Source organism: Lactuca virosa, chromosome 8, assembly GCF_052849685.1.
Source record: "Lactuca virosa cultivar CGN04683 chromosome 8, Lactuca_virosa_CGN04683_v6, whole genome shotgun sequence".
In the NCBI taxonomy this organism is placed as follows: domain Eukaryota; kingdom Viridiplantae; phylum Streptophyta; class Magnoliopsida; order Asterales; family Asteraceae; genus Lactuca; species Lactuca virosa.
This window is the reverse complement of record NC_136433.1, coordinates 131,337,478-131,349,657: the sequence shown is the minus strand read 5'-3', so window position 1 is coordinate 131,349,657 and position 12,180 is coordinate 131,337,478. Positions and strand designations below refer to the sequence as shown.

The window sequence follows — 12,180 nt, the reverse complement described above, 5'->3', positions numbered from 1 at the left end:
CTCACACACATTGACACGCACATACAAAACAGAAAAAACAAATATATTTAACTTCTTAAAGTACATTGTTATTTGTTTCAAAACTGAATTTGAGAAATTTGATTGAAAGGAAAAAAGGTTTGGCATTATATTAGTCAATAAACCATAGAGAGAGAATATCGGTGAACATGAGAATTATTATAAAAGAACGAAAAGTTTATTCGAGATACCAAGATACTAATCAAACTTCAAAAATCAACCATCTTTGTCTTTTTTGCAATACCTGTTGGATAATCCAGAGAAACTGGGACAATTTTAGCCCAGGGGTATTTTAGGAATTTTTTTGGAAACTTACATTTTTATGTGTAGCAGAATTACTGGTTTGCACATGCTAAAAAACTCGAGAAATGTAATTTTGGTACATTTTCGACATTAGGAGAAAATAACTTTGTACTTTTTAAAAATATTATTTTTTCCATAAAATAACATTGTACCAGAATGACTGTTTTGCCCCTGCTTAAAAAATGTATTTCGTACCAATTCCTTTGACAAAATCTGTAACATACACGTTCAGTTATCGTGTTATGTAATTTTAAAAGTGAATAATATTATGAAATATTATATAACTATGAGTATTGAGTTCTAACGGATAGTTTTTACTAGAAATGAAGTAAAACTATGTTTAGAATCATCTAGAATGTTTTGGAAGTCTTATGAGATTCCGAACATTAGATAAATATTGAAATATAACGAAAATATAAAATTTGAAATAAGTAAAATTTTATTATTGAAAGTTGTAAATAATCTCGTTAGAAACATTTAGACGAAAACCTCATCGAAATCCGAGTTATAACGAAGAAGTTATGACCAATAGAAGATCCGCGACAAAACCGGCACGGCGCCGAATGACGTAAAAAGTGAGTTTTTAATAAACTACTTTTTAGCCTTGGTGATCTAAACGAAAGTCGTAGTATTTATTAAACCGAGAATTTGGATAAAAAGAACGCCCAAATCTGACTTCATATGAGGAAGTTATGATTTTTCTAAGTTTCAGCTTAGCAGTAGACAGCTAAAAACTCGAATTTTAGATCGCGTGATTTTTAGCCAACACAACCTAAACGAGAATCGAAGGTTTCGTCATTAGTAGTACAACGGTAAAAAGACTGACGAAAACGGACGTCGGATGAAGAAGTTATGAATTTTGAACGGATTTTCCTGACCCGGTCTGTTAAAAGAAATAATATTAAAAATAAAGTCAAAATTAGCCGACGAAGTCTAAACGAAAGTTGTAGAGCATAATTTTCCCTATGCGTGCATATAAAGAACGTCAAAAACGGAGCTCGTATGCGAAAGTTATGGATTTTAGAAGTTCGGGGCACAAAATTCGAGAAAATCACTAAAACCAAGAAGAATCGCATGGCACAGCTTCGGCCACGTCGCCCTTCTCGCATGCAGACGCGTGTCCGAGCCAGAGAACCAAGCATTGCGAGGTCCAATAGTCTTCCGACGCGTGCCACCTTCGTGTCAAGTCCGAAGCGCGCCAGCTGCCCCTCGCGTCCGAACCTCGATGCTGCTGCCGCGTGTCCGAGCTTCGCTACTACTTGGCTCCTGCCACTTGCTTCAGATCCGAGGCTCGCACCTATATAAGGGGTGCGAGACCTCCCGGGTAAATGTTAGAAAATACCCCTTTTTCACCCCTACACTCATATTTCTACTATTTCAACTTCCCCCGAAGCCCGGAGATTATTTCCAACGCCCGAAACACGCCCCGAAGTTCCCGAGAAGCCCGAGAAATTTATCTTTTCGGTTTGAAGCCCAACCCTTGCAGGGCCCGGTTTTTCAAGAAAACTCCCGGTTTTTATTGAAGAAAGTCAATTATAGTAACGAAGTGCTGCCCAAATTACTATTTTAAGCCCCAGTTATTTCACGGTGAGTTTAATATATAGGAACAATTGTATGTTATGTGTTATATGTGCTATATGCTTTCCTGAGTTATTTTGGTTTTTATACTCTTGATCATGTAGAGCATGTCTCGTATCACTTCTGGTATTGGCTTTGAGCCTGTGGCCATGTAGAGCATGTCTCGTATTATTCTGGTATCGGATTTATGCCTTTGGCCATGTAGAGCATGTCTCGTATCACTTCTGGTATTGGCTTTGTGCCTTTGGCCATGTAGAGCATGACTCGTATAACTTCTGGTATTGGCATAGGGCTATGTAGGGCTGAAAGCCTATATATTCTAGCAAAATTATAATAAGGAATTGTATGTTTTCTGTGCTATTTGGGCCGAAGTGTTATTGATGTATATCAAGTATTGAAATTGTTATGTCTCGTTGATTGTATATTTTTGAATCAAATCATCGATGGATATGGAAAGTTTGTCGCATGATTCACATAGGCCTTTGTTGTTCCTTGTTCCTCTTTGCTTCTGCCATATTGAAGTATATATATGGCATAACGTTATATTGTATCTATTATTGAACTCACTAAGCGGCACCTTTTACCCCTCTCAATGTTTAACAATTGCAGGAGATAAGTAACCGGTATAGTCGTATACTATTGGAAGGTTTAGAATAGTTATAATATTACTTTTGTATTTAGGGATCATGTAAATATAAAAGTATAGTATCCTGGGTAGTTGTGTAATATATAAAAATTTGTAATAGTCGGTTTGTATCCAGTCTTATGTATAGAACTTATCAATGTAAAATATTGTTTTTTTTAATATGCAAGTAGCATGTTTTGGAGTAACAATTGTCAAGTATGAAAGTGTAGGTCTTTCAATCATGGTATCAGAGCGGTGGTTTAAGTGAACTAAATTCCATGGATTAGTATTTAGACTTAAACCGTCAGAAGTTCAATATATGAATGGATTCATTAAGAGTATATGGATACAAACCATAGGAAAGACTTAAGTAAAGTATTCGGTAATAATAAATCTTAATATTCTAAAATACTATATTGCTCCAAATTTTCAGAAGAATGGCTGAACAGGAAGGTAGCCATACCCCTAAGGTGGGTGGAAATCCTCAACCTGGTGAAGTAAATACTCCAGTATCCCCTCGTGAGGAACGACTCTTAAGTAAACTTACTGGTATAATTCGACAGACTCTTGAAGAGCACAAGAAGAATAATGATAAAGGCAAAGAGAAAGCCACTGGAGAATTTTCAAAAGGAGAGGTGAAGCGTCCCTCGTTCAAAGATTTCAAGAGTAGTGGCGCTACGGAGTTTTCAGGTGTTCTTAATCCCATTGTTGCTCTTACCTGGATCCAGAACACAGAGAAAGTGTTTCGTATTTCTCATGTGGATAATGAAGACAAGGCTAATTATGCTTCTGCTATGCTCGTCAAAGAAGCCTTGGTCTGGTGGGAAGCAACATATGAAGCTCTCAACGAGTATGACCAGGAGAATTTATCCTAGGAGATGTTCAAAACTCGTTTGCTAGAGAAGTATTGTCCTCTAGACATGAGGAGGAGATTGGAGAAAGAGTTTCTGGAGCTTAAGCAAGAAGGAATGATCGTGAATGAGTATGAAACTCAATTCAATCAAAGAGCACGGTTTGCCGCAAAGTATATCCAAACTGAAGACGATAAAATTCAGTTATTCTTGGATGGACTGCGGTATGAGATCCACAATTTCGTAGCTAATCGGGATGTTCTGTCCTTTGACAAAGCTGTTGAGTATGCTCGAAAGCGTGAGCATGACTTAGAGATACGTGGTGCCACTTTTTCTGTTCCAAAGCATCCACGTATCGATCAAACTGTTCCTGTTTCCTCTATTCCACCAGCTCGATCTCTTCAATTTGATTCTAGTACAAGAGAGCAATCTCAGAGCGCCATTCGTGGTCGCGGTAGATCACAATCTTTTTCTCTTCAGTCGCCATCGTGTATAAAATGTGGAAAGAATCACCAGGGCCAATGCAGAACAGAAAAAGCGGTGACCTGTTATGGATGTGGAGAAATGGGTCACATAAAGCCTGTTTGTCCAATGAAGAGTGTTACATGCTTTGCTTGTGGTGTTACCGGCCACAGGAAGCGTTTCTGTCCTACTCTTACTAGTCAAATGGCGGGAAGTCAAGCTTCCGTTCAACAACCAAGGAATACTCCAAAGGAGGAGGTGCCAATAGCTAAAGGCCATGCATTCCAGATTACCACAGAAGAGGCACGCAAGGACCCGAATGTTGTGACGGGTACATTTCTTGTCAAATTTTAGACCTGCCTACATCTTATTTGATTCTGGTGCCTCAAATTCTTTTGTGTCTCATGAATTTGCGCATTCTTTTCAAATTGCTTGCTATTCACTCGTGCAACCATTTCACGTAGATACCATAGAAAGTGTATCATTACTTGCTGGTAAAGTCCATAGAGATTTTGTCATGGAAACTGAAGGTTATAGTTTTCTTGTTAACCTGATTCCCATCTTCTTGCCCAACTTTGATAATATTCTCGGCATTGAATGGTTGTTAAAGAACACACTCAGGTGTGAAAAGTTTCTTTGTGAAAACTTATGAATGATGACTTGGGAACTGCGAGACAATACTTGGGACGAGTATGAGTAGATGTGAATAGTAGTAGAGGCCTATACTACTGGAAGCACATGACTCACACTTGGATCAGGGAAAGTCACAAGGTTACCAAGAAACTAGTAATCGATTCCGTTTTTGTTCAAGTATGTCATTACCTTCGTTTCGGTGATGACTAAGAAAATGATTTTTGTTCAGACCTTAATGGTCGTAAAGAATCGAGTCCGACTAAAATAGATCTGCGAAGTGAGGTGATTGGTTCAGAGAACCATGTCTCGTGTAGTGACGAAATTTTAGTCAAAAAATTGAAGAATGAGATGGTCAGACGGAGAGAACAATTCAAACGGTAGAAGATATGCTTTGTGCATATCTCTGGGAGTTGGTGCACGTCAAGTGGAAACACCATCGAGGCCCAAATTATAATTAGGAAAATAATAATGAGATAAGAGCGCAATATTCCCAGTCATTTTTATCGTTATGATTTCGGGGACGAAATCCTCAAAAGGAGGAGGTATTTGTAACATACACGTTCAGTTATCGTGTTATGTAATTTTAAAAGTGAATAATATTATGAAATATTATATAATTATGAGTATTGAGTTCTAACAGATAGTTTTTACTAGAAATGAAGTAAAACTATGTTTAGAATCATCCAGAATATTTTGGAAGTTTTATGAGATTCCGAACATTAGGCAAATATTAAAATTTAACGAAAATATAAAATTTGAAATAAGTAAAATTTTATTATTGAAAGTTGTAAAGAATCTCGTTAGAAACATTTAGGCGAAAACCTCATCGAAATCCGAGTTATAACGAAGAAGTTATGACCAATAGAAGATCCGCGACAAAACCGGCACGGCGCCGAATGACGTAAAAAGTGAATTTTTGATAAACTACTTTTTAGCCTTGGTGATCTAAACGAAAGTCGTAGTATTTGTTAAACCGAGAATTTTGATAAAAAGAACGTCCAAATCTGACTTCGTATGAGGAAGTTATGATTTTTCTAAGTTTCAGCTTAGTAGTAGACAACTAAAAATTCGAATTTTAGATCGAGTGATTTTTAGCCAACACAACCTAAACGAGAATCGAAGGTCTCGTCATTAGTAGTACAACGGTAAAAAGACTGACGAAAACGGACGTCGGATGAAGAAGTTATGAATTTTTAACGAATTTTCTTGTCCCGGTCTGTTAAAAATAATAATATTAAAAATAAAGTCAAAATTAGCCAACGAAGTCTAAACGAAAGTTGTAGAGCATAATTTTCCCTACGCGTGCATATAAAGAACGTCAAAAACGGAGCTCGTATGCGAAACTTATGGATTTTAGAAGTTCGGGGAACAAAATTCGAGAAAATCACTAAAACTGAGAAGAATCGTATGGCACAGCTTCGGCCACGTCGCCCTTCTCGCATGCAGACGCGTGTCCGAGCCGGAGAACCAAGCGATGCGAGGTCCAATAGTCTTCCGACGCGTGTCCCCTCTGTGTCAAGTCTGAAGCGCGCCAGCTGCCCCTCGCGTCCGAACCTCGCTGCTGCTGTCGCGTGTCCGAGCTTCGCTGATACCTGGCTCCTCCCTCTTGCTTCGGATCTGAGGCTCGCACCTATATAAGGGGTGCGAGACCTCCCGGGTAAATGTTAGAAAATGCCCATTTTTCACCCCTAAACTCATATTTCTACTATTTCAACTTCCCCCGAAGCCCTGTGATTATTTCCAACGCCCGAAACACTCCCCGAAGTTCCCGAGAAGCCCGAGAAATTTATCTTTTCGGTTTGAAGCCCAACCCTCGCAGTGCCCGGTTTTTCAAGAAAACTCCCGGTTTTTATTGAAGAAAGTCAATTATAATAACGAAGTGTTGCCCAAATTACTATTTTAACCCCCGGTTATTTCACGGTGAGTTTAATATATAGGAACAATTGTATGTTATGTGTTATATGTGCTATATGCTTTCCTGAGTTATTTTGGTTTTTATACTCTTGATCATGTAGAGCATGTCTCGTATCACTTCTGGTATTGGCTTTGAGCCTGTGGCCATGTAGAGCATGTCTCGTATTATTCTGGTATCGGATTTATGCCTTTGGCCATGTAGAGCATGTCTCGTATCACTTCTGGTATTGGCATTGTGCCTTTGGCCATGTAGAGCATGACTCGTATAACTTCTGGTATTGGCATAGGGCTATGTAGGGCTGAAAGCCTATATATTCTAGCAAAATTATAATCAGAAATTGTATGTTTTCTGTGCTATTTGGGCCGAAGTGTTATTGATGTATATCAAGTATTGAAATTGTTATGTCTCGTTGATTGTATATCTTTGAATCAAATCATCGATTGATATGGAAAGTTTGTCGCATGATTCACATATGCCTTTGTTGTTCCTTGTTCCTCTTTGCTTCTGCCATATTGAAGTATATATATGACATAACGTTATATTGTATCTATTATTGAACTCACTAAGTGGCACCGCTTACCCCTCTCAATGTTTAACAATTGCAGGAGATAAGTAACCGGTATAGTCGTATACTGTTGGAAGGTTTAGAATAGTTATAATATTACTTTTGTATTTAGGGATCATGTAAGTATAAAAGTATAGTATCCTGGGTAGTTGTGTAATATATAAAAATTTGTAATAGTCGGTTTGTATCCAGTCTTATGTAAACAAGTTATCAATGTAAAATATTGTTTTTTTTAATATGCAAGAAAAATGTTTTGGAGTAACAATTGTCAAGTATGAAAGTGTGGGTCTTTCAAAATCTGTGAAGGATATGTACCACAATGACTGTTTTGCCCCTGCTTAAAAAAAACTGGAGAAAGGGCATGTTACATTCGTCTTTTCCTTCTTTTTTTACTTCTTCATTAGCTATGTTGTTGTTGTGCTATAGGTAAAAGCAGAATTATTCCATGGAGAAAAATAACATTGTACTTAAGTAACTTAAATAGCATTTTTTTAATGTTTTTTTTAATAAATGTTTACAATATAAGGAAAATTGCTTGATGTAAAAGTATTACCTTAATTGCATGATGTTCAAAAATTGATATTAATTTTTTTTAATAAACCGTATAATACACGGGTTTCATGTAATAAATAAATAAAAAAGCTTTAGTTTGTAATTAGTATTCTAATTTGTAGTTAGATTATATATTTAATCCACCACGTTAGATTCCAATTTCTTAAGTATTTAATTAAAAAGTAAATAAGTTTTATTACCCTGATTTTTTAATTCAGTTTGTAGTTATTATTCTAAGTTCAAACAAAAATCAAATTGTTTGAATTTTGTCTTTAAGGCTTTAAAAACCTCCGCCCTGAAGTCAACCTCTCTCTCTCTCTCTCTCTTAACACAAAATTCTTCTCTTCCAACTAAAACCCATATCTGATTACTCCCAGGGAGATCACACATTTACATATACATACTCACATCCAATTTTTCTCATTAGTTTTAGTTCATCTTCCTGTTTGAGCAGAGCACCTTAGCTTTATCCTTTGCCGGAAAATCAGTCATGGGAAACGGGGTCGGCAAGCTGACCATCTGTTTCACCGGAACCGACATCGTCCAACGGCGGAAAGACTTGGCCTTTGTTATCTCTGACCCACTAGAAGATCTTGGTCACTCTTTTTGCTATGTAAGACCTGATCAATCTTGCATCTCCTCCTCCAAGGTCCATTCCGCTGAAGAAACGACAACGTTCCGGTCAATCTCAGGCGCCTCTGTCTCCGCCAACACATCCACGCCCCTATCTACCTCTTTCCTCGATGTATACTCTTACAACACCAGTGATAAGGCTTCCGCCTTCGAAAGCTCCACATCCTTTGCATCAATTCCTCTCCAACCTTTGCCTAGAAGTTCAATAAATTCGGGTCCTTTACCGTTTGGTCCGGGTGCGTATTCGGGTCCTATGGACCGAGGGTTTGTTTCTGGCCCGATTGAGCGGGGATTTCAATCGGGTCCCCTTTTTTCTGGTCCTCTCGAGAAGGGTAATCTCGATCAGTTCCAACGAAGCTATTCCCATGGGGGTTTTGGTTTCAAACGCAGATCGAGAAAAGGGAATTTGATTCGGGCAATCCAGAAGGCGATTTCATTGACGTTTACAACCCGTGGGCAAAACTCGACTGTCGCTCCGATCACTAAAAACCTGGGTCATTTGAAGGATCATGATTGGAATGTTGGGTCTGCAGAGAAAAATAACGAAATGACTATCAGCAGTATTAATTTAAGCAGCGAAGGTAGTATTTTGGACGACGATGATTGTTTGAATCAGAGCCAGAATCTCCAGTGGGCGCAAGGCAAAGCAGGAGAAGATCGAGTGCACGTCGTCGTGTCGGAGGAACATGGGTGGGTTTTTGTTGGGATTTATGATGGATTTAATGGTCCTGATGCCCCTGATTTTCTGTTATCGAATATGTATGCAGCTGTTCATAAAGAACTCAAAGGATTGTTATGGGATGATCAAACAGATGCATCGAATTCAACTTCTTCGGGGCAATCCTTAGATGCAGTCGACTCTCATAATAATTCTCAACCTCAAAAAAATTCGTCACCAAGATATGTTCATCAGCAGGAGAGTTACCCATGTGCAACTGAAGATCTCGAGACAAATTCACGAAAAAAGAGGAGCAAGATTAGAAATCGTGGGGCGGCTAAGAAATGGGAGGAGAATCAGAGGCGGTGGAAGTGTGAATTTGACCGGGAGAGATTAGAACTTGATCGAAGATTACGAGAACACATGAATTCAAACGGCTCAAATTCCATTAACCATTCAGACGTTTTGAAAGCTTTATCTCAAGGCCTAAAGAAAACAGAGGAGGCGTATTTAGATATTGCAGACCAAATGCTTGATGAAAATCCTGAACTAGCTTTAATGGGCTCTTGTGTTCTTGTCATGCTAATGAAAGGAGAAGATGTTTACGTGATGAATGTTGGTGATAGTCGTGCAGTTTTAGCTCAGAAATCCGAGCCAGATATCTGGAGACAAGATCTAGAAAAAATAAATGAAGAAACATGGTATGATCTTGAAGTTTTTGATGCTGATATTGCCACTACAGATCCAAGTTTAACTGCTTGTCAACTTAGCATGGATCATAGTACTTCCATTGAAGAGGTAAAAAAATTCAAACCCTGAAATAAATAACTTCAATTCCAACTTCTTTTAACCTTACAGACTCATTAACTTTTTGCAGGAAGTAAAAAGAATAAAGAGTGAACACCCTGAGGATGCATGTGCAGTGATGAATGACCGAGTCAAAGGCTCACTAAAGGTCACTCGAGCTTTTGGTGCTGGTTTTCTTAAACAGGTAATTACTAATTAAGAAACATATTTTGATTTAGATAAAATCTTAATAAAAGCAATGTGGGATTGATTCTTGATGGTGCTTCATAAAGCTAGATTCTCATATTTGTTAGAATAAATGAAAGATGGGATATTCTTTAAGGAGTTATACCTTCATAGCTCTTCTCCATTTGTTTAAACCAAGTTGATTTCCATTTTTGGAGTTGTTGGATTCCCTTTGACATTTCTATTTTTGTACACACGAATAAACTTAATCCAAAAGTGATTGACTTTTCAAATAATCATAGTTGACTCGGTTAATCCCACCTTAAATTAAACTTTTATGTAGCTATATTATTTATCGATATACTTTTTCTACAAAAGGGTTATTATTATTTCAATCCCTGGACTTGGCCCACATCGCTCCACCCTAGGAGATGTAAATCAGGTACACAACAGCCTGATAGGTGGCTGACAGAAAAACTGACTCAAACCCTTGACCATTCTCTTATTTTACAAGTTCTAGATGCAATTCAAGATTATAAAGCTCGATACAAATGTTCAACTTTACTTTCTTGATTTGATATTTTGATGCTAAAGTCTTTTATTCTTTTGCTTGTTGCAGCCTAAATGGAATAATGCATTACTAGAAATGTTTAGAATCGATTATGTGGGAAACGCTCCATACATAAATTGTCTCCCTTATCTTCACCATCACAAATTAGGGCCAAGAGATAGATTCTTGATATTATCCTCGGATGGGCTTTATCAATATTTCACAAACGAGGAAGCTGTGTCTGAAGTCGAGCTTTTCATTCAATGGTCACCCGAAGGTGACCCCGCCCAACATTTGGTAGAAGAAGTTTTGCTACGTGCCGCCAAGAAAGCCGGTAATAATCTCAAATTAAAAAAAAAATTTACAACTTCACGAAATTTTTTAGAAATATAAGTTTTCTGCAAAAGGGTTATTGTTCCAGCAACCCTAAGCTGACCCACACTGTCCTGATTATACAACAGTCTGTTAGATGGTTGGCATAAGGCTCAATGTGTACAAAGAGCCCAATCCACATTGGACTTAAACGTTAAAAATGTTATATTGTAGCTGCTGAGACTCGAACCCTTGATTTTTTTTAGCTGAGATCTAACTTTCTTTTTTTTGTTGTTTTTAGGTTTGGATTTTCATGAATTGTTGGAAATACCACAAGGGGATAGAAGGCGTTACCATGATGATGTTTCGATTATTGTGATTTCACTTGAAGGAAGGATATGGAGATCTTGCGTGTAATCTTCGCATATTGTAAACATAGAAATTAAGAAATAAATTGGTTACGTTGAAAAATAGGTAGATACGGACAATTTTTCGATCTGTCTTTTTGGTGGTGAAAATTTGTAAAGATGTAAAAACTTTGGGCCATGTTAATTAATATGAAACTGTGATGTACCACAATTGCAAATATTGTAATAAATGAGGGGTTAAGTGAAAATACAAGAGTTTTAGTCAAATTACTAGAATGTGTTGGATAAATGAATGTTGTTGTCAGCTGTGATGGTTTTGAAATTGTCTGATCAAATAAATGGAAGTCCATTTGGAGACAACGACTTTAATTTGGTATTAATTTTGGTCAAACAAACCGTGTGGATGAAAACGTCAAAAGGTTGACTTTCTTCAACCGAAGACTTAGACTTTTGTATTTGTTTCTACACAATATTTTCCCCATATTTGAATCCATTGTTGTTTGGTCGATGAGAATGAAATGAATGATCAAATATCAACAAATAATGAAATCTAATTTTATATAAAAACATAAACAATTACATTTGTTCTTATAGATCAATGTCTATGATCTCTGTTAAACATGTACAAATAAATAAGAGACCTAACTATTAGAAGTTAATTTATATATTAGGTAAATCAGATACTGATTTGTTTTATAACATAAGCTCTTATATACTAATTTTATAAATGTATTTCTTCAACTACTAATTGATAAAAGATAGGTTTAATTTTTCAAGTTTAGATATTAACCATTGACAATATCCTTCTGTATCCTTTATTTGCTAGAACATGCTAAAAGGTTGGAACTAAATCCAATCAACTCTATCATATGTGATTTGATTTGGTTGGTTTCAAGATTTATTTAATTATTAATATGAATAAAATCAAATTCTTTTAGTCAACGAATTTAATACAAGTCGATCTATTGGAACTCAACAATTTGCAAATCGCAATGATATATCAGAACAATAATTATGTTCTTTAGTTAAATAAAATTTGTTCATTTCTTGATATATACAAAGCTTGATTTTCTAGTAAACAGATTGATAATACAAAATTAATTACTCAAAACAGTTAAAGTGGCCTTCAAATTCCAAATAGCCTCATTAGACCTACATGGGCAATAACTAGTCTTGATGAAATAT

At 36.8% G+C, this 12,180-nt stretch overlaps 1 protein-coding gene across 1 annotated transcript; it reads left to right on the top strand.

Annotated features, from left to right (window-relative positions):
- Positions 1-7,785: 7,785 nt before the first annotated feature.
- LOC145129656 (putative protein phosphatase 2C 23) lies at positions 7,786-11,265 on the top strand. The gene is made up of 4 exons (XM_079064430.1): positions 7,786-9,591; positions 9,671-9,784; positions 10,385-10,649; positions 10,929-11,265. Exons 1-4 carry the CDS (start codon positions 7,993-7,995, stop codon positions 11,042-11,044), a joined length of 2,094 nt encoding a protein of 697 aa, XP_078920556.1. The 5' UTR covers positions 7,786-7,992; the 3' UTR covers positions 11,045-11,265.
- The last annotated feature ends 915 nt before the right edge of the window (positions 11,266-12,180 follow it).

What these genes read in the sequence shown, in the direction of transcription:
- LOC145129656 (XM_079064430.1), top strand. Translation starts at nt 7,993, where the DNA reads ATGGGAAACGGGGTCGGCAAGCTGACCATCTGTTTCACCGGAACCGAC. An exon ending in ATAGTACTTCCATTGAAGAG is followed by an intron (nt 9,592 to 9,670) that starts GTAAAAAAATTC and finishes AACTTTTTGCAG; the next exon opens with GAAGTAAAAAGAATAAAGAG. An exon ending in GTGCTGGTTTTCTTAAACAG is followed by an intron (nt 9,785 to 10,384) that starts GTAATTACTAAT and finishes TGCTTGTTGCAG; the next exon opens with CCTAAATGGAATAATGCATT.